At 38.8% G+C, this 21,284-nt stretch overlaps 1 protein-coding gene across 7 annotated transcripts in view; it reads right to left on the bottom strand.

Moving 5' to 3' along the window:
• Positions 1 to 1,904: 1,904 nt before the first annotated feature.
• Positions 1,905 to 21,284, bottom strand: part of rbm39a (RNA binding motif protein 39a) — a 48,285-nt gene continuing 28,905 nt past the window's right edge. For all 7 annotated transcript variants that reach the window (XM_072556231.1, XM_072556236.1, XM_072556234.1 and 4 more), the window contains 9 exons: positions 20,155 to 20,292; positions 17,314 to 17,379; positions 16,964 to 17,168; positions 15,123 to 15,209; positions 13,543 to 13,575; positions 12,618 to 12,699; positions 7,184 to 7,289; positions 6,188 to 6,266; positions 1,905 to 4,819 (listed from right to left, as the gene is read on the bottom strand). In XM_072556231.1, coding sequence (XP_072412332.1) covers positions 4,719 to 4,819; positions 6,188 to 6,266; positions 7,184 to 7,289; positions 12,618 to 12,699; positions 13,543 to 13,575; positions 15,123 to 15,209; positions 16,964 to 17,168; positions 17,314 to 17,379; positions 20,155 to 20,292 — 897 coding nt within the window. In that variant the 3' untranslated portion in view covers positions 1,905 to 4,718. The remainder of the gene's footprint in view (positions 4,820 to 6,187; positions 6,267 to 7,183; positions 7,290 to 12,617; positions 12,700 to 13,542; positions 13,576 to 15,122; positions 15,210 to 16,963; positions 17,169 to 17,313; positions 17,380 to 20,154; positions 20,293 to 21,284) is intronic.

The following is a 21,284-nucleotide window of genomic DNA, read 5'->3' on the forward strand; positions in this document are numbered from 1 at the left end:
TAGTGTGCGTCGTTTACGAAGTGTTTAGTCTTTGGTGTAGATCCTTAGCCAATCTGTAAGTTGGTATTCCAGTTAGCAAGACTATGGGTATGAGGGGGGCCTCCTGGTTTGTGAATTTTGGGTAAACAGCAGCTAATGAACTTGAAAGACCCTACACAGACAAGCAAAACTAATACAAAATACCATGCAAGAACTGTAACAAACACTACATTGTACAAACAGGCAGAAAACTAACCACCAGGATACATGAACATCAAAGAGCCACAAAATGACATAACCCTCTCTCGTTTCCTTACATACAGTTAAGGAAGAACACCACTTCAACCGAGACAACACACCCAGCCCAGGACAATCCAAAAAGAGACACGCATGAGAATTCCTAGAAGCATGGAATTCCAACCGGAAGTCTACCAACAAACACATTGACTTTGACTCCATTTACCACCCCCTGAGAAAAAGAACATGAAATGACATCACCAACTCAAAGAAACCCAAACATAGAAATAGAAAGCATGAATCATAAGTAGTGCTTCGTCTGGAGGCTCACTGAAGATGATACCTAGCATGGTGACGAAATGTCTGAAAATGAGTCTTCAAGATCAGCGAGCAAACCTTCATCCAGAACCTCGACCTGAGATAAAAATCTTGTCCAAACTCGCTACCATGTCTCCATGTTTGGTTTTATCAACAAATGTCCACTCACATGTATGGACAAAGTAGCAGTCCCAACATTGATCCTTTGAGGAGACTATTACACATCCCCAGTCAAACTTCTATTTACAATTCACTGTCTACTGTCCTAAGAAAATCCAAGCTGATACTGACTATCCTATTCCACAAGGTTCAATTTTATTAATCAACTCTATGTTATACATTGTCACTTTAAAAAAATCAATATTAACAACACCAAGTATGCTCATTAACCTTATTATTCCATCAAGGCTCAAATAGTCAACACCATCTACCTTTTACAAATCAATGCTGCTTCATATCAACTCAAACTGCTCAAAATGCCTGTTAACTATTTCCTTGGTTATTGTTTCTAGAAGCTTCCCAACTAGAGTTGTTAAACTTAACCAACTTTAGTCACTAGGAATATACTTGCAACTTCCTTTGAACAAGGGTGTAATAATTGTCACTTTAAAAGCTTCTGATAATCTTACATCTAGGAAAGTTTGGAAGATTATATGAAGTCTTTCAGCAACCTTCACACACACATCTCTTCAGAAACTGGAATGCAAATATCTGGACCATTTAAGCATAGCCAGTTCTCCATTACATCCTCGCTTTAATCTATTGTTTCCATAGATGTATACCACCAAAGTTTTCTTGATCTCATTTTTGGATCTCTGTAGGCTGAGGAATTGATTAGGATTAGTCATGTTTCCATTATCATTGTGCCAAGGAGTGAAGATACAATTCAGATAGACTTTGGTACTTTTTAAAAGCAATTTCTAGGTCATACGCCCATTTCTACCAAATTTGTTTTTAATAAGATTGTGCCAGTTCAGAACCTGGAAAAATCTTATGGCTTTCTTGTATCAATTTATCTCAAAGTTAATCTTGACCGAGTATTTTTAGACACATCAATCTAGTGCAGGGATCAGCAACCCTTTTTAAAAAAAAAATCTGATATTAGAACTAATGCTGAATTCTTTGACATTTTAAAAACAGGCGTCAATTTCAGATGCAAAGAAGACAAATTTCTTAACTAATAATATTTGTGATTATACAAAAAGACCTTTTTAACAGCAGAGTACAGAGGAACCACGAATATCCGAACGACATGGGCAGAGTCTATTTTGTTAAGATAATCAAATGCCAGGTAACACAGATTAGCCAAACATTGGGACCTTGTGATCTTGCGGGATAACCCCATATTCAGATAATCAAATGCAGGATAATTGAAATTCTGCTGCAATTTATTACAAGGTTAGAAACAATAATCATAACCATAAATCCTAAAACCATATAGCTACAAACACTCCAAAAGGTTTAGGATGCAATGATGTTTTCTTAAAATAAATCATTTATGAAAACGATAAATTTGTCTTTTCATTTCCACAATAAAAAAACCTTTGCCTTATTTTTCAGACTTTTGCTCAAGTTGATATGATCCACCTGAAAAAGGTTTAAGAGCTGAAGGTGGCTCTGGAGTTACAGGTTGCTGACCCCAATCTATGGTATATTTCAGAGACTTTGGGGGGGGGATAATAATATGGTAGATATTCCATTTGATCTCTGGATGACTATATTAAAGTTAAAAAGATCATTGATTATTCTGGTTACAGAACACCATACAATGTATGTTGACATAAGTGTTTGTTTTACCATAGGCTTGATATACTTAGGCTTTTGATCAGAGCACAACAGGAAAATGTTAGAAGTGTGAATCAACAATATCTACAGCCTGAAAGAAATGCATGAACATCCATGCAAATTAAACAACATTTGAACCACTCAAATGAGTTAAATCACTCATATCCGTACATAACACCCAGGAATATAGATGTGAACAAAATTCAAATTGTCCCCCAAGAGTTTTTTCTCTTATTTATTGACTGATTTTGCATTTTTATACAAAATTTATACCAATTACAAAATCCTTACTTTGGAATAGAAATACCAGGCTGCTTTTAAATCACACTAGAGTAGGGAAAAAGAAATCAGGTAATGTTTACACTCCAGAGCTCATAGAGCTTAAAAGAAAAGCAAAAGACACCACGAAGGGCCAGACAAAATTACTATTACCCTTTTCAGCTTAATTTCTTGATTGTGCATTTACAAGGAAATCTTTATTAACGAACTTTTCCAATGCTTTTTCCTGCTGAAGACCTTCTAGAACATAAAGGCAGTGAGAAACAATTTCCTTTAAGTGGCCTTAAGTTTTATTCTAAACACAGCTAAATTACAGAAAGACCACGCTTACCTGTAATTAGTATCCAAAGATACACTGAAAATGATTATATTTGGCTCTCATCTTATTTGACAAGTTAAAACAAAAATGTGCAATGAGGGAAAAACAGTTCCAACTACAACGTAAGCTTGTCCACGCACTTAACTTGTGAACTGACAATATTCTCTCAATATGAACTGTACACCTCGATTTCGTTCATTAGTAACAAAATGTTGATAGTAATACTTCTTGCCAGAGAAGTCTGACTGATAAGGTTTGTTGTTTTGTTTGGAACTTTCTTCATGTTTTAGCAATGCTGTAGTATTTAATTACTTACTGAGGTGTATTGTTTAATTTCTATTTCTCCTCCACCACCCCTCAAAATAGGCCCTCCCCCATCAAATCTTCAACTGAAGGTTTATGATGGCTTTAAGGTAAGATTAAATTTGTCTGGCCTCGATCCTATGGAAGCACAAGGATAGCACATCACTTTTATAACTGTATTTACATAAGAAGCTCATTAGGGGTGTGAAGGTCACCACTGAGAATGGACCAAATAAGGCAAACTGTATATACAATAATTTTAATCTTTAACTGTTGCCTAGAGATCAACTGTACACAAAGGCTATTTAGAATGCAGTTTCATTACAATTTACCTTTTATATAATTAAAACCCAGAACTTTGGTCATAAGAATGCTAGCCAGATCTAGATTTAACACCTTCTAGAACTAGGTGTAGTTATGTTTCTAATATTAGACAGACCGAGGCTGACTCTGGTATAGAAAGAAAACCACTCCAATTATCAATTCTGAACATGGAATGGAAACTGGCTGAAATTTTCCCATGTGCACTTGTTGCACAAATTAAAATCTGTATATACCCTCTGTATATATTCCAACTGGTAGGAATCCAAACCTCTGGATATCAGTGTAAACTCTTTCATGTTTGAACTCTGGGCTCTCAATACATCAACCTAGAATAGTTGGCAATATGAATCACCAAAAAAAAACAATTTTGTAGCAAAAGACAGGGCCCTTTTCCAGTTAGGTTGAAGAATCCGAACTGGCCCCCTTTTCCCCAATTGTATGTAAACTCACCGCAACACTCCTTATAACTTGCCCCATAGATTGCTTCAGTACAGCCACTAACCCTCATCTTATTGAATCAACTGGGATTCCATATAGTTAGCAGAGAAAATGCAGTGAATGATCAGTGCTGAGAATTAACGGTGTGATCTTTAATTCACAAGAGCTGCAATCTATGTATTAGGCTACCTTTTCCAATACCGCACTTAGATACAATAGTATTTTCCAGACAAGTTTTTATTAAACTGATAATTATTTATAAAAAGGCTCATCTGCTACGTTTGATCAGAAGAGCATCAAAATTAATTAACTAAACATGTAACTAAAATTTGTACGAGTGCAGTGCTATTTCTATGGAGTCTACCTGACTGCAGTAGTCTTATTTCAGAAACCACAAAAATAACTTCAAAACCCCAAATACAACTTTTTCAATACTTGCAGGCTTTTTGCTCATCAGATCGTCAATGCTACTGTGTCATCAAAATATAGTAAACTGCACCAAAATTAAAATAAAACAGCCTGAGGGTGTTTGTGTAAATCTACTTCTGCCATTTTATTTCCTTCCACTGGGGCTTGGCAAGATAGAAAAAAAAACATTTATCATAAGTTCATTCGGGGCTGTGCGAGAATTCCCCAGTACTTTCCACGTGTATCATCTGTACAGGTGACCACTATATAATTGTCCACATTCCTCCAAATTAGAAGTGAGTGCAGTAATGCAGTTTCCTTGCAGCTCCTATCGTCTTGCTGGAGTCAACAGCTGGGTCGTTGTCAATGAATCTGGGAAGAGATTGTGGTAAGTTGGAAGTGGCACATATGCAGCAGTGATCATTTTTCCTGTGAAAGAAAAACAAGTTAAAATTCCATATCAAATTACGCACAAAAGCAAATCATTTAAAGACTGTCTCAGTCTCCCAACCAGGATATTGCAGATTCAATTCAGGATCTGAACAAGCTTAGCTAACCACAGCCAGAATGAAAACTGGAGCAACATAATGGGCATCATCAGTACCTTGCTCTAATCTAAGGCTCCTCCTAAGCAGAGTACACAGAGAAGCTGGAATCTGTGGATAATCCTTTGGGCACTGTACATCCAGCGAATGTTTAGACATGAATTTTATATTGTAAACTTAACCTCTAAATGTAAAGTGCAATAAAGCATAACACTACTATATTGAAAGAAACTGGTGCGTTAGCCCTTTCTGTAATACCTTTTTGAACTGTAATGTATTTTCACAAATTTAAAACAATCAAGTGTACTTAAAAAAAAAATCACTTGAGCAGCAAGGCCCACCTCCCCCCTCACCAACATCCGTTTCTGTTTGCTCATACTCAGTTCAGGAAAGAAGCTGGGCTGGATCTAACCAGACCCCTCCACAGATATTGGTCTAAAACCCAATTAACCCAAAGATAATACACATTTGTAAAAACGTCTTGTTCAAACAAAGAGTCATGGTCAAAAATCATAGAAAGAAGCCAAGGTCTTCACAAAAACAGAAAATACTGGAGGAACTGCAGGCAAGGCAGCAGCTGTAGGGAAAGAAACACACAACAGGTTCCAAGGAGTCATATTGGAATTGAAACATTAACTGTTTCTTCCTCCACAGACGCCATTGACCTACTAAGTTTTTCCAACATTTTCAGTTGTTTCAGATTTCAACATTCGTAGTATTTTGCTCATGTGTAGAAGATGGCAAAAAAATCTATAATGGAACTAAAACTGCACCAAACATTGCCCTGTACGTCATGTGAGTTTCCTCATCAATAACAACACTCTCCAGTTTTCCAATGTAATTCAACTTACATATATATAACTTCGATGAATAGGCTATTCAAACTTGCCAGCCAGCTCTACCACACTAAATAATGGCTAATCATCTACTTCAACACCATAGGCTCTTGCCCAGTATCCCTTGATATCATCTACTGATCCGTGTCGTTAAACATAGTGTATGTCTGAGTTTCCATAACTCCATGGAATGAAAAATTCCACAAAGATTCACAGTCTGAAGTAAATCCCCCTCATTCAGTTCTAAATGGGCTGCCTTTCGCTCTGAAACATCTGGTTCTTGAAACTCTCACCCCAACAAAAGCCAAGAGAAACACACTTTCAGCCACCCTTTACGAGTTTTACAAGTTTCGAGCTTAAGCAATATGCACAAATGTGTGAAAATAACTTTTAGCATAATTTCAACAGTAACCTACCAGCAAACCACCTTCCATGCAAGGCACCAACAGCAGCAGCTGCAGCAGCAATAGTCGGACATTTCACATAGACATTTCCCTAAAATGAGAAATGAATACCGGATTATAGCTTTTGACAAGGAAGTTTTGACAAAGCACCAATATTCAACTTTAGCCTACCATTTCACAAATTTACGGATGCAGTATTTTTTGTTTTCATTAAGTCTTAGCATTAGTTTTTTTTTTATTCCCCACACTATACTTGCACATTAAGAAAGGTTATTACATCTGTTTCCCCACTCGTGACCATTGTTACATATGGAATTGTTCCGACCTAATATTCAAGTGGAACTAAAACAACCACAATTGGTCAGAGCAGCAGGACTACTGAAAACACAAGGTGGAATGTGACCATAAGCAATTAATGCATAACTAGACTGCATATTAAGAAAAAAGGATACCTGGAAACAGCTAAACAATGGATTTTGCAGTACAAATGACTGCCTGCGAAATGTTGAATCACAAAACTACACAGTGAGCTTGGCCATTTTTTCCTACTTTGCCTCTGGCAATTCCCCGATTAGGCACACCTGCTTCTAATGGTGCCCTTTCAAGTGTTTATCAAATTCTCAACTAAACGTTATTAGTGAATCTACTTCCAGTAGTTTTTCCAGAAAGTTCCTTACAGAAATCACAGTTGTTACATTTGAAGAACGTATTTTACTATTTTGCAGTGCATAAGAGTACATTATTATAGCATCAAGTCAGATAGCAGGAGAATAAGGAGCCGAAACCCACAGCAATCCGTGGACTAATTACATAAACTTTCTGCCTGATCAATGAATGGTCTTGTCCTTACTTGAAATTGGTTGCTCCATCAACTGTTTTCTAATGGAATGCTTGTATTATGCTTCCTAACTTGTGCTACACCACTGATTCAAATGGCAAGCTTCTCTGTAACAAACCTCTGAAAATGCCAACACAAACAGAAAACTTTCATTTGGACAAATTACTCACCTGGGGTGAATTTTTGTCCACAAATATGTGAATTACACCTCCATGTTTGTTACATTCTTCAATCACATCATCACGAATTTCTTGGTCCCAGGCTGGATCATCTTCCCTTCAGAAGGAAGTTGTGCAATAGTTACCATCACATACTAAAGTACCTCTAATTTTCCTAATCCAGGATCTCAGCGTACAGTAAATTTAAAAATAGGTGAAAACATTATTAGGAAATTGAAGCATTAGGAACACAACCACTCACTGACTGTACAAAACTTAGTGAATAGCAAGTAACAAACGTATCCCAAGTAAAATCAATTTGTTACTTTGAGGAATAGGAACTTAAACTTGGAAGTAAAAACAATAACTGCAGATGCTGGAAACCAAATTCTGGATTAGTGATGCTGGAAGAGCACAGCAGTTCAGGCAGCATCCAACAAGCAGCGAAATCGACGTTTCGGGCAAGAGCCCTTCATCAGGAATAAAGCTTTAGAAATCTTAGTCTGTACGGTTTGTCCTGTTCGGGTCCGAACTCTGCTGGTTTAAAGGTGGTCCGGAGTCCGTGTGGGATGAGTTGGTTACGGAGGCATGCACTGAGGAAGCAAATGTGGCTGTGGAACTGAGTTTGTTTCACGACATGGTTGAAGAGCTTCAGGGCAGAGGAAATGACCTGGGAGTTGCAGTGGGAAAGGGACTCCCTGAGATTCTTGTAGAGAGAGGAGGAAAACTTCTTCAAGGCAGGCATCCTTGCAAGAGGATTTGCAGTAGGGTTAAAATCAACGAGGTAAAAACAATAACTGCAGATGCTGGAAACCAAATACTGGATTAGTGGTGCTGGAAGAGCACAGCAGTTCAGGCAGCATCCAACGAGCAGCAAAATCGATGTTTCAGGCAAGGATGAAGGGCTCTTGCCCGAAACGTCGATTTTGCTGCTCGTTGGATGCTGCCTGACCTGCTGTGCTCTTCCAGCACCACTAATCCAGAACTTAAACTTGGAAATCAGACCTGATTACCTAGCTGGGTTTATTAATGACTGACCAGATGCATAAAGATAGAAGGACCTAGATTTAACCTATATTGCTGTCTAGGCAATGGTGGATACAAAATCAAGGTCATCACCTGGGTTAGGAAGGGAAAGGGAATTTGGATGTTCCTAATTATGTCCATTCTGAAAACAGTGAGGATCCTCTAAGTAAGCAAGTTGGTAATCTTCAATCTCATATCAGGTAAACATAAGAATAGGATCAATTGTGATGGCACCTACCACCAAACAGAAATTCCATTTATCACTGGGACTCTCATATAAAAAACTATCTTTGGGAAAGCGTATTAAGAGGTTGCTGTCCCTAACAGATCCCCAATATAATTTCAATGCCTCAAATGAAAACATGAATTCTGAGTGTAACATAAAGATAACCAACTTAACTAGAAAGAGCGAACATTTTACAGGCAATTAAAATAACAAAATAAAAACTGAAACAAGAATCCATTGACAGGGGCACATCAGAATATCCCCATCAGTGCTGGGTAAGTGAACTAATATATTCGGGCAGTGGCTAAACCCAAAACCCTACATGTGTAGTGTCTCCCACCCACCCTCCTCCTCTAACCACAACAGAGATGTGGAGGCTTGGTATGGTAACTTTTAAATTTTTTTTTTGGCAATTTAGAGCAGAGGGGATAGAAGCTTGGGCTAGGGTGATAGAAAGGAGTTGTAGGGAGGTAGTCACACGTAAGTTACAGGATAAAGGTAGCTGGGTGACTGTCAGGAGACTGGAATAGGCACTCACTGCAGGGGTCGCCTATGGCATTTCCCCATAATAATAAATATTTCATTTTGGATACTGTTTTGCGGGGGGGGGAAAGAGAGAAACCAAGCAGGGAACATCCACAGTGGCCACTTCTCTGGCTCTGTGGCTCAGAAGGAAAGAGGGTAGAATAGGGGAGCAATAGTCATTGGAGATTCAAATGGGTAGAGGATTAGAAAGGAGGATTCTGTGGTTGTGAATGAGACTCCTGGATAGTATGTTGTCTTCTGGGTGCCAGTTCAGGGATGTTTCAGATCGAGTCTACCAGATTGTTAAGGGGGACGGTGAACAGCTAGACGTCATGGTACACATCGGGACCAATGACATAGCTAGGAAAAGCGATGAGGACCTGAAAAGTGAATATAGGGAGTTAAGGTAAAAGCTGAAAGTCAGGAACAGCAGAGCAATAATCTCAGGGTTGCGCTACTGGTGCCATGGGCTGGTGAGGCTAGGAACAGAGAAGGAGTGCAGCTGAAAACGTGACTGCAGAGCTGGTGTAGGAGGGAGAGCTTCAGCTATGTGGATCATTGGGATATCTTTTGAGGAAGGTGGGACCTATGTCAGGAGGATGGGTTGCACCTGAATTGGAGGGGTACCAATTGGAGGGAGGCTTGCTAGAGCTCTTCACCAGGGTTTAAACTAATTTGGCAAGGGGATGGGAACTGCAGCTACCAATCAGAGGATGGGGTAGCTGGTGTACAGGCAGATACTGCGTGCAGAGAATCTGTGAGGAAGGATAGACAGTTGATAGGGCAGGGTTACAGTGAGTGTGATGGGTTGGAATGTGTTTATTTTAAAGCAAGTAGTATCAGGAATAAGGGTGACGAACTTAAGAGCATGAATCAGTACATGGAGCTACAATGTTGCGGCCATTACGGAGACTTGGATATCACAGGGCACAAATGGTTGTTGCATGCTCCAAAATTAAGGTATTTCAAAAAGAATTGGAGGGGGGAGGTAAGGTGAGGGAGTGGCACTGCTGATCATAGATAGTATAACAGCTGCAGAGAGGACAAGAGCAGGGTTTGTCTACTGAGTCGTTATGGGTGGAAGTCAGAAACAGGAAAGGAGTAGTCACTTCATTGGTAGTTTTCTACAGAATCCCCAATAGCAACAGAGACAGAGGAGCAGATGGGAGGCAAATTTTGGAAAGGTGCAGAAGTTACAGTTTTGTCATGGATGACTTCAACTTCGCTAATATTGACTGGAACCTCCTTAGCACAAATATGAATGGAGCAGATTTTGTCAGTTGTGTCAAAGAAGGATACCTGACTTAATATGTAGATAGGCTAACTGAAGGGGAGGCCAAATTGAATTTGGTGCTTGGCAACAAACCAGGTCAGGTGTCAGATCTCTTGGTGGGAAAGCACTTCAGTGATAGTGATCACAGCCCCCTGACCTTTATTATAGTCGTGCACAGGGATAGGAGCAGACGATATGGGCAAGTATTTAATTGGGGGAGGGGGAATTACAATGCTATTAGGCAGGAAATGTGAAGTTTGAACTGGGAGCAGATACGCTCAGGAAATAGATGACATAAATATGGTGGTTGCTTAGGGAGCACTTGCGAGTGCTGGAGAGGTTTGTCCCATTGAGGCATGGAAGGGATGGTAGGGTGAAGGAACCTTGGATGACAAGAGATGTGGGACATCTAGTCAAGAGGAAGAAAGAAGCTTTGTACTTAAAGGTTGAGAAAGCAAGATCAGGCAGGGCTCTAGAAGGTTACAAGGTAGCCAGGAAGGAACTGAAGAATGAACTTAGGAGAGCTTGAAGGGAACATGAAAAAGCCTTGGTGGATACAATTAAGGAAACCCCAAAGTGTTCCACACTTGAGGAACAAGAGAGATGTCCAAAGTGAGGTTAGGGCCAATCAGAGATAGTGCAGGGAAGCGGTGTCTGGAGTCGGAGGAAATAGGGGAGTCCTTGATGAATACCTTGCTTCAGTATTCACAAGCAAGAGGGACCTTGTTGTGAGAAAAGTGTGAACCAGGCTGACATACTCAACCAGGCTGATGTTAAGGAGGATGTGCTGAAAATTTTGAAAAACATGAGGAGAGATAAGACCCTTGGGCCAATCGGGATATATCCAGGGTTACTATGGGAAGCAAGTGAAGAAATTGCTGCAGTCTTGGCAGTGATCTTTGTGTCCTCACTGTCCACTGGAGTAGTACCAAATGATTGGAGGGTGGCAAATATTATTCCCTTGTTTAAGAATTTGGAAGGGTGAATTTGAATGCAGATTACAGGGTTAAAGGCAGGATTCTTGGCAGCGTAGAGGAACAGGGATCTTGGAGTCCATGTCAATAAATCCTTCAAAGTTGCCACCCAAGTTGATAGGGTTGTTAAGAAAGCATAAGGTGTGTTGGCCTTCATTAGCAGCAGAATTGAGTTTAAGAGCCCCGTGGTCAGGCTACACCTCTATAAAGCCCTGGTTAAACTACACTTGGAATATTGTGTTCAGTTCTGGTTGGCTCATTATAGGAAGGATGTGGAAGCTTCAGAATGTGAAGATTTACCAGGATGCTGCCTGGACTGAAGGGTAAGTCTTAATGAAGGAAGGCTGAGGGAGCTAGGGTTTCTCTCATTGCAGCAAAGAAGGATGACAGGTGACTTGACAGAGGTGTACAAGATGATGAGATATAGATAGAATGGATAGCCAGAGACTTTTTCCCATGACACAAATGGCTATCATGATGGGGCATAATTTTAAGTAAGGTGGTTGGAAGGAGGTTTAGGGAAGATGTCAGAGGTACGTTCTTTACAGAGTAGAGGGTGCGTGAAATGCACTGCCAGCAGTGATAGCAGAGTCAGATACATTAGGGACATTTAAACAACTCTTGGATAGGCACATGAATGAAAGTAAAATGAAGGGTATATAGGTTAATTTAATGTTAGAGTAGGCTAAAAGGGTGGCACAACATCAAGTACTGAAGGGCCTGTGTTGTACTCTTCTATGTTCTATTCAGATCTCGGTTCTGCATTGGCCACTTTCAGTCTATTCTAACACTCGGGAACAACATAAAGGCACATTATCATTTAGGGTAGAAATTAATTGCGACATAACTACAGAATCTTAGTAGGCGCCCAAAAATGCATTCAAGTCTTCTGTGAACTTGCAACTGTTTTCAAGCTGTCAACATGACACAATATCACTTTGCCTTGGAGAGCAAGCTGATAGTTATAAGATTTCTATGTACACAACTTAGGAACATTAATTAAAAAAAACATTTTGATGCTGATTGCCACGCACCAATCATTAAACATTTTGATGTTTAATGTCGCTAACAGGTTGAAAAAGAGGCACACCTATAGCAACTGGCCCTAGCGACAAAAGTGATGTGCTTTAACAACTTGCTCATTTTTTGAATAAAACATTATTTTTTCCCCACATTAATTATCAGTGGATTTAATTGACAACCTACTCAGTTTATATAGTCTGATAATTCAAATTTCTGCAGCAGTGAATTCCCAAGTTCTTGTATTCGTTACATTAAATCATTTCAATTATTTGTCTCAAAGGTCACTGAATGACTAGATTATAAATGGAAAATAGCTAGCGAACAATGCTTTATTTGGCATTATATTTTAGAATGTAATTCAGGAAAACAATCAATAGAAAAGAATTCAAAAACACTTACGACTGTGGGTTAAACATGTTGGAGAGCTGAAAACACTGCGTCGCTATTGGTGGGGTATTTACAGTCACAGGAGGATTCAGTGCTGAAATAACAATAAGACTTAAAATAATGCCCAAAAGACTAATTATGTATCTGCTTGAATACATATGTACATAGCAAATATAAACATTTTTAGTTTATGTACTTTCAATAACTTATAATTGCCCTTAACTACTTCAAAAAGTAATTAGTGTTCATATTGCTCCTGCATAACTGCAATGCCTATAGCTGCTCACTTCCTGACATAATATACACTGTAGAATTTTAGTTATGTGCCAGTTCACTTTTGAAATTCCAGAACTACCAGACATCTTAAAAAAAACTAAAAATAAGCTCTTATTTAAATAGTGCTATTCACAATCTCAATTTCCCAAATAGCATTATATCCAATCAAATACATTTGAAGTACTTAACAGATTGAGAATGAGAAAAATGACATCATTATGTACTGCAGTGTTGTGTCATGGTCACATTAGTTTCAAAAAACCTTATGATCATAAGGTAGAATGCTTGCAGCACTCCAGGCGCAGCCTTGAATATAAGATCCACACAATACAAATTCTGGAATATACATAGAGGATTCTGCTTTCTCAGTTCAGTACAGAAGTGTTGCACTTTTGGAAGTACTGACATTCGAGTAAGGTATTAAACAAAGGCATCAGATGCCAGTTGGATATAAAAATCTCCATGAAACCTTCTCCAGGGTGTCCTTTCCTTAATTACTGAACAACAGGTTAACTTGAAGAATGCGACTTATTCAAAATCATTTTGAACTGCACAAAGAACTAAGTGCAGCACTCTGCACTTCGAATTTGTCCAACTGTTAAAGAAAAGTGATAATGTTCTAATTTAAATTTAGAAAAAGAAAATTCCTGCAAATTTTTACCTTCAGTCTGTTGGATAATTCTTGCTTGCAAGTCTAAGTACAAAGCAAAAATAGAAAATATTAAAGAGTTATATTTAAAACAATGTTAATTAACAAACAAATCTTTGCTCAACCAGCCTGGTAGATTAAAAGTGCACACTACACAAATCATCATATAATTAAATACTATACAAAGAAAATCAAAGCTGTAAAGTACTGCACCACTAAACATCAAACTTATAATTAGGACCCTGTAATGGCGAGTACTGTATTTTTGATCAGATAAACTTGATTGCGAAACATGAAGATTTGAATTAGGGGATAGGAGAAGGCTCCTTGACTGGACTGGTAGGACTGAAGGGTCTAATTTCCACATCTGTATGACTCTATAATTGCTCAAGCCACTAAATAAAATCATGGCCATATCCACCTGCTCCCAAAAAAATTTCACCCCCTTATCAAGAATTTATCCAAATCTGCCTTAAAGATAAATAAAATTTCAGCACCCCCACAGCCAAACAGAAAAAGAAATTCCCTTAACATTTCATCACAGAATATCACACTTCACGATTATGTCAAAAGGGGCAAACTGTATCTAAAGGCAATATAATTACTAAAACTAGGGTATGTAAATTATGATATTCTTCCTGTGTTCTTTCCTAAAAGAAAATGGTGATACACAATTCAGATGTAATTCACAGGTAGTAGCCACCTCCTAGCCTTCTCTTAGCATTTCTATCATCTACCCCAAAGGGACATTCTGTGGCATGAATACATTACACAACTTAAGTATGAGGAACCTCCCCACATCCATGCCCAGAACAGCTTTTGTGTCCAGCATTTTCTTCCCAACTTGCTCAACTCCTGTCAACTGCTGAAAAGATCTAACTTCAATGAGATTAACTAGAGTAGCGCAAACCATACAGTGAAGCTAGAATTTTCCAAACAATAGATCAATAACTCTCGCTCTATTATATCTGTCCACTTAGCCACTGAAATAAAGATCTACATCACTGATTCAACATTATGGAATAGAAGTAGAACTAGAGTCATAGAGATGTACAGCATGGAAACAGACCCTTTGGTCCAACCAGTTCATGCTGACCAGATATCCCAACCCAATCTAGTCCCACCTGCTAGCACCTGGCCCATATCCCTCCAAATCCCTCCTATTCATATACCCTGTCCAAATGCCTCTTAAGTGTTGCAATTGTACCAGCCTCCACCACTTCCTCTGCCAGTTCATTCCATACACATACCACCCTATGTGAGATTGAAGAAAATACAAATTTCTCACCCATTTCACTGGTTAGAAAACAAGGTATCCCGTTTTCGTCAATGTTAATATTCCGCAAGAGCTGGTTTCTCCTTAGAGTGGAAAATCTATTATTTACTATAATATTAGCAACCTTTCCAGTCTTAACAGAGGTACAGAACAGATTCCCCCAAATTTGACCATATCGTGATAGTACTGCAATGCTAATGGACGAGTTGGACTGAAGGGTCTGTTTCCGTGCTGTACATCTCTATGACTTAATTAGGACATGCACAAACACCAATCTTGTTCATTGCTTAAAAAAGTCTTAAAAATCTAATCATACCCGTTACTGCTGCCATGGCACCCAATGAAATATTGCCACTCATCTGCAATGCTTGCTGTGCTGCGGGGGGAATTTGCAACCCTGTTCCTGAACCAAAATAAAATAGATAAATAAGAAAAGCAGACATTGCAAACAAGAATAATATTGCATTAACAGCATGTCAATACACAAATATTTAGGAACCAGATGACAAAACAGACAAATTCACTAGAAATGAGAAAATTCAGTAGGTTTAAAAAAAAGAATTACTCTAACTGGTAGAGTTGAGGCAAGTGGTGTTCAAAAGGATAGGTGCTCGGACAATGTTCATTTATATAAACAATTGGGACTCAAAAAACAGGATTGCAATTATCTGAGCAATACAAAGTTTAAAGGGGTACAGTTAAACTGAGGAAGACAGCAACAAAATACAACATCATTAGACCAAGTTTGAAGAATGGACATTGACATTAATATTAATGCAGATAAATGAAAGGTGATGCATGTTGGGAGTAGGAAGGATGCAGATGAAGGCTACATATTACTTGGATAGCAAAAGCCTTTATGCAGAAGAGGTAAAAGAATATAGGGGTGCACATTCACTCAATTTGAAGTTGCGATGGCAAATTAAGGTCACAGAAGTCCAGCCTTTTGTGCAAAAATTAAAATCACATTTTATACAGCATCTTAGATCTCGGTGTGACACAAAGTGCTGGTCACAATATAACAAAAAAGGAGACAAAAATATATAATGATAACAAAATAAACAGGTGCAACCATCAGGGAAAACTAATAGGCTTGGGCTCGATGCTTAACAAAACCAAGCTGCAGGTGACATAATGGAAGTATTTGAAACTATGAAGGGCTTGACAACATAGGAAGATGCTTTCATTTGTGAGAAATTCTGGAGTTACAGGATATAAATCTAAAACCACTATTAAATCCAAGAGGCAATTCAGGATAAGCTTCTTCATCCAGGGAGTGGTGAGAATACAAAACTAGTTACCAATTGAAGTTGCTAAGGCAACTAACAAAGATACATTTAAGCAGAAGCTAGATAAATAGATGATACAGACAGGAATAAAAAAGATACAAACACTCTTCGGACAAGATGTCAAAGGAGGGCGGCAGCTCATGTGCAGCTAACATAGCACAAGAGCTAAGGGACTGAACTATCTCCTTCTATATAGTAAATTCTATATATAATTCATGATACACAATTTAAAAATTCCTAAAACTGGCTTCTCCACAACTGTGAATCTAGTCAGAAGAGAATATAGATGAAAACCAGCTCTATAATATCTACTGTGTTACTACTGTAAAAACGACTGAATACAATTGTAAACAATTTGCAGGTTTTTAAGGGGACAGGCTTGAGCTTTCACAAGGGTCTCAGTGTCTTGGCTTACTCTACAGTGTGGCTCCAAAGGACCAGTAACATTGTTGATTTTGGAAGTCAACTACTAATAACTTGAACAAATTCATCCATTCAGTCAAAAATGGATCAAATGCTGCATGCTATTCAGATTCAAGTCAGCATTTTCAGAAAAGGAAATCATATTACAATTGCATCTCAACAATGTTGCTCCGTCTGCTGTAGGATGATTATAGAATATCTTTATCAATCTTTTAACCAGAGGACAAAACAGACTGGACTGAGGAATCTTATTGTGATGAAAATTACAAAGTACAAAACCTATGCAACGAAACCAAAGAAATAAAATGTCAAAGTAGCCCATTGAGTCTATATGCAATTGAATTTAAAGTGCTACTGTAACCCTATTCAATAAGTACAGAGGATGAGTCTGCAGGATAAATTCCACAACAGTTTCAAATCTTCCTACCCACTCCTATTAAAATACCTTCGGCAAGCCTAGCCATCAACTGTAGGCGTCCTGTCGTTCCAAGGTCAATGCCAGTCCTCTCCAGTTCATCACTGTCCAAGAACGAGCTTGCATTGGATGAATCTGATCGCTCTGTAACATGGCCAACCTTCATCGGTCTACCAGCAAGCTCAAAGCCATTCAACTGTTCCAAAGCCTTCTTTGCACACTCAGCATCAGAAAACTGAATAGAAAATATCAAGTCACCAATTAGTTTTATAAATTAATTTGGGCAATGATTAAAAAAGTTCTTGCTTTTTAGAGAATTGTTCAAAACAGATGATGGAAAAACTTATTTCCAAAAAGGGGAACAAAAACCCCAGACTTACTGTTATGAATCCATAACCTTTTGACCGCCCGGTTTCACTATCCATCATCAGTTGGATGTTTTCAATCTAAGAAAGCGAACAGTAAGCACAAAAATCATAATTTAAACAAACTTCAAATATGCATGTAAAAATATACAAACTCTATGCCTAACCTATAAAGGCCAAACCTTATTTGTAGACATTCTACCAATCAAATGAAATTCTGAGATAATCTGCTAACCAGTTCCAATTTTCAACAAGTACCAACCTATCATCAGTAAGGAAAGACTCCTGTGTAGAACTGAACCAATTTACAAATTTTGGATGACTGTAGTTGAGTGCAAATTGCCGAGACAGTAATTGTTAAAAACTTAACTTAATATTCCACATCAATGCTTGCCTTAAAAAAAAAAGGCCTGTGCTTTCAAGAAAAGCATAACTGGCAGAAGAATATCAGACAAGATTTGTAAAAGATTTAAAAGAACGCTTAATACTGCGAATGGTAAATCAGCGTATGTATTGATTATTGGCTATTCATTGATAAGCAGGTGACTTTACTACCCTGCTGAGGTTGAGCTTTTTAAAAAGAAAATGTTCAAGGAGTCTAGGTGTTTCTCTCTAGGCAATTAGAGTTAAAGTGTCATAGACATGTACAGCATGGAAACAGACCCTTCGGTCCAAAACGTCCACGCCGACCAGTTACTCCAACCCAATCTAGTCCCACCTGCCAGCACCAGGCCCATATCCCTCCAAACCCTTCCTATCCAAATGCCTTTTAAATGTTGCAATTGTACGATCCACCACCACTTCCTCTGGCAGCTCATTCCATGCACGTACCACCCTGTGTGAAAGAATTGCCCCTTAGGTCTCTTTCATATGTTTCCCCTCTCACCCTAACCTATGCCCTCTAGTTCTGGACTCCCCGACCCCAGGGAAAAGACTTTACCCATTTATCCTATCCATGCCCCTCAGTTTTGTAAACCTCTATAAAGTCACCCCTCAGCCTCCGACGCTCCAGGGAAAACAGCCCAAGCCTGTTCAGCCTCTCCCTGTAGCTCAGATCCTCCAACCCTAGCAACATCCTTGTAAATCTTTTCTGAACCCTTTCAAGTTTCACAACATCTTTCTGATAGGAAGGAGACCAGAATTGCACGCAATATTCCAACAGTGGCCTAACCAATGTCCTGTACAGCCGCAGCATAACGCCCCAACCCCTGTACTCAATACTCTGCCAATGAAGGGAGGCATACCAAACACCTTATTCACTATCCTATCTGCGACTCCACTTTCAAGGAGCTATGACCCTGCACTCCAAGGTCTCTTTGTTCGTTCAGCAACACTCCCTAGGACCTTACCATTAAGTGTATGAGTCCTGCTAAGATTTGCTTTCCCAAAATACAGCACTTTACATTTATCTGAATTAAACTCCATCTGCCATTTCTCAGCCCATTGGCCCATCTGGTCCAGATCCTGTTGTAATCTGAGGTAACCCTCTTTGCTGTCCACTACACCTCCAATTTTGGTGTCATCTGCAAACTTACTAACTGTACCTCTTTTGCTCACATCCAAATCATTTATGTAAACGACAAAAAGTAGAGGGCCCAGCACCGATCCACGTGGCACTCCACTGGTCACAGGACTCCAGTCTGAAAAACAACCCTCTACCACCACCCTCTGTCTTCTACCTTTGAGCCAGTTCTGTATCCAAATGGCAAGTTCTCCCTGTATTCCATGAGATCTAACCTTGCTAATCAGTCTCCCATGGGGAACCTTGTCGAAAGCCTTACTCAAGTCCATAGAGATCCATTACAAACAATCAGTTAAGAAGGGCAGTTTTCTTTCCCTAAGGGACATTCAAGCACCAGACAAGTTTTTTCTAACAATTGATAGCAAGTCTGTGGGTTGACATTTGGCAAGCTTCTTCATTTGAAATTTTTCATATTTTACCAGCTACCATTGTGTATCCTCTGACATTAGGGTTCTGGATTACTGGGCCAAGTGGTATTATCACTTAAATAAAAAAATCATTCCTGAGACATGCATGTCACTGGCTGGGCCTTGCCCATTCTTAGTTACCCTGGAGAAGGTAGTGTTGACCTGCCTTCTTGAATCCCTCAAGTCTATTTAGTACAGGTAAACCAATTGCTGTTAGGGAGGGAGTTCCAGAGTTTTGACCTAGCAGCACTGAAGAAATGAATATACATTTCCAAGTTAGGATGGAAGAGTGGTTTGGAGCACAGTTTGTAGGTGGTGTTGACCTTTTTCTGCTGTCCTTGACTTTTTGGATGGTAGTGATTGTTAGTTTGGAAGATGCTGTCTAAAAGAGCCTTTGTGAATTCTGCATTATTTTCTGCAGACTGCTGCCATTGTGCATCAGCGGTGAAAAGAATAAATGCTTGTGGATGCTATGCCAACCAAGCTGGCTGATTTGTTCCATATTGTGTTAAAATTTCTTGTTGGAGCTACACTCATCCAGACAAGTGACAAGCATTCCAATACACTCCTGACTTATGCCATGACATACACTTTGGGGTGACAGGGTGGTGAGTTGCTTGCGGTGAGATTCATAGCCCTTGAACTGTTCTTGCAACTACAGTACTTATTCTAGTTCAATTTCTAGATAGCCATACACCAGGATGTTGATACTATGCGATTCAGCAAAGGTAAAGCCACTGAATATTGATGATATCCAACAAAAGAGAATCTATGTTTAATTAGAAGTGTTACAGGGGCATTTAAACACAGATCAAAATACACCAATCAAACAGAACTTGTATTCCTTATTTCGCAACAAAATTTGATTTAGTGCATTTAGTGAATTCTTCAGGCCAAGGCCCCTCTAAATCTTGACATTATACTTACTCTCCCAAAGGGCTCAAAAATTCCTCTCAACATTTCCTCAGTAATATTGAAGTGCAACGATCCTACATATAGCCTCATTGGTCCTGCTGTGCCTTTCTGTAGGTTGTTAGCAAGAGCTGCTGCTCGGTTCTTCTCAGCCTGTTTCACATAAATGACTGAAGTTAACCTCTTTTGAAGTAGTACATCGAATCACTCGTTAAAATTGCTTCCAAATAAACCTGTTGGATTATAACCTGGTGCTGTGTGGTTTTTTAACTTTGTCCACCCCAGTCCAACACCAGCTTCTCCACATCAAGTTAAAATACTATGATTGTAACCAAGGTAAGATGAAATTGACAGCAAATTGTAGAAATATTACCAAAGAAAAAGAGTATATTTGCTAAATGTTAGAGCACTGAAAGAATTCCATTTTAAATAACGGTGTCCATGATGGTTCTTTTATTCAGATATTACAAACAACTGAATTAAGTTTGAAAAAAGATCCCAGATTCTTTTCGTGACAATATTAAACCTTGTTCCACTAAATCAAAGTTGCAAGGTAACTAAGCCTCTGGCATGAAAAGGCTGCTCATCAGCTAAGAGAAAGTAATTGTCTATTTATCGAGTATTTTAATAACTTCATTGTTGACTTTAACACAGTTTTCCTTATTTGCTCATTAACAAACACATTACTGGCAAGGTAAGCATTTATTAACCAACTGTAACTGCTCACGAGAAGGTGACACTGCTGTTTTCTCTTGAAATGTTCATCAGCTACAGCCGCAGAGTTATGGAGGGGATTTCAATTAGGTGACAAACAAATAGCAAATATTTCCAAGCCAGAATAATCTGTGGTATGAAAGGAAACTGAGGTAGACAATGTGGCTGAGGTACTAAGTGAATACTTCAAATTTATCTTTATCAAAGATGCTGTCAAAAATCAAAGAGAATGTAACTGTGACAGCAGGTAGGCTAAAAATTGATGAAAAAAGATATAAGGCTGAGTTTAATTAAAGCTGATAGAATCATGAGGATCAGAGGATGAAGAGGAAGAAAGCATGAAAATTGAAAGCACTGTCCAAAATCTCCCAATCCTGCTTTGATAGAGTTGTGCCAGAGAACTGGTCAATAGAACGGTTTAAATGCTGGTT

Source organism: Chiloscyllium punctatum, chromosome 37, assembly GCF_047496795.1.
Source record: "Chiloscyllium punctatum isolate Juve2018m chromosome 37, sChiPun1.3, whole genome shotgun sequence".
Lineage (NCBI taxonomy): Eukaryota > Metazoa > Chordata > Chondrichthyes > Orectolobiformes > Hemiscylliidae > Chiloscyllium > Chiloscyllium punctatum.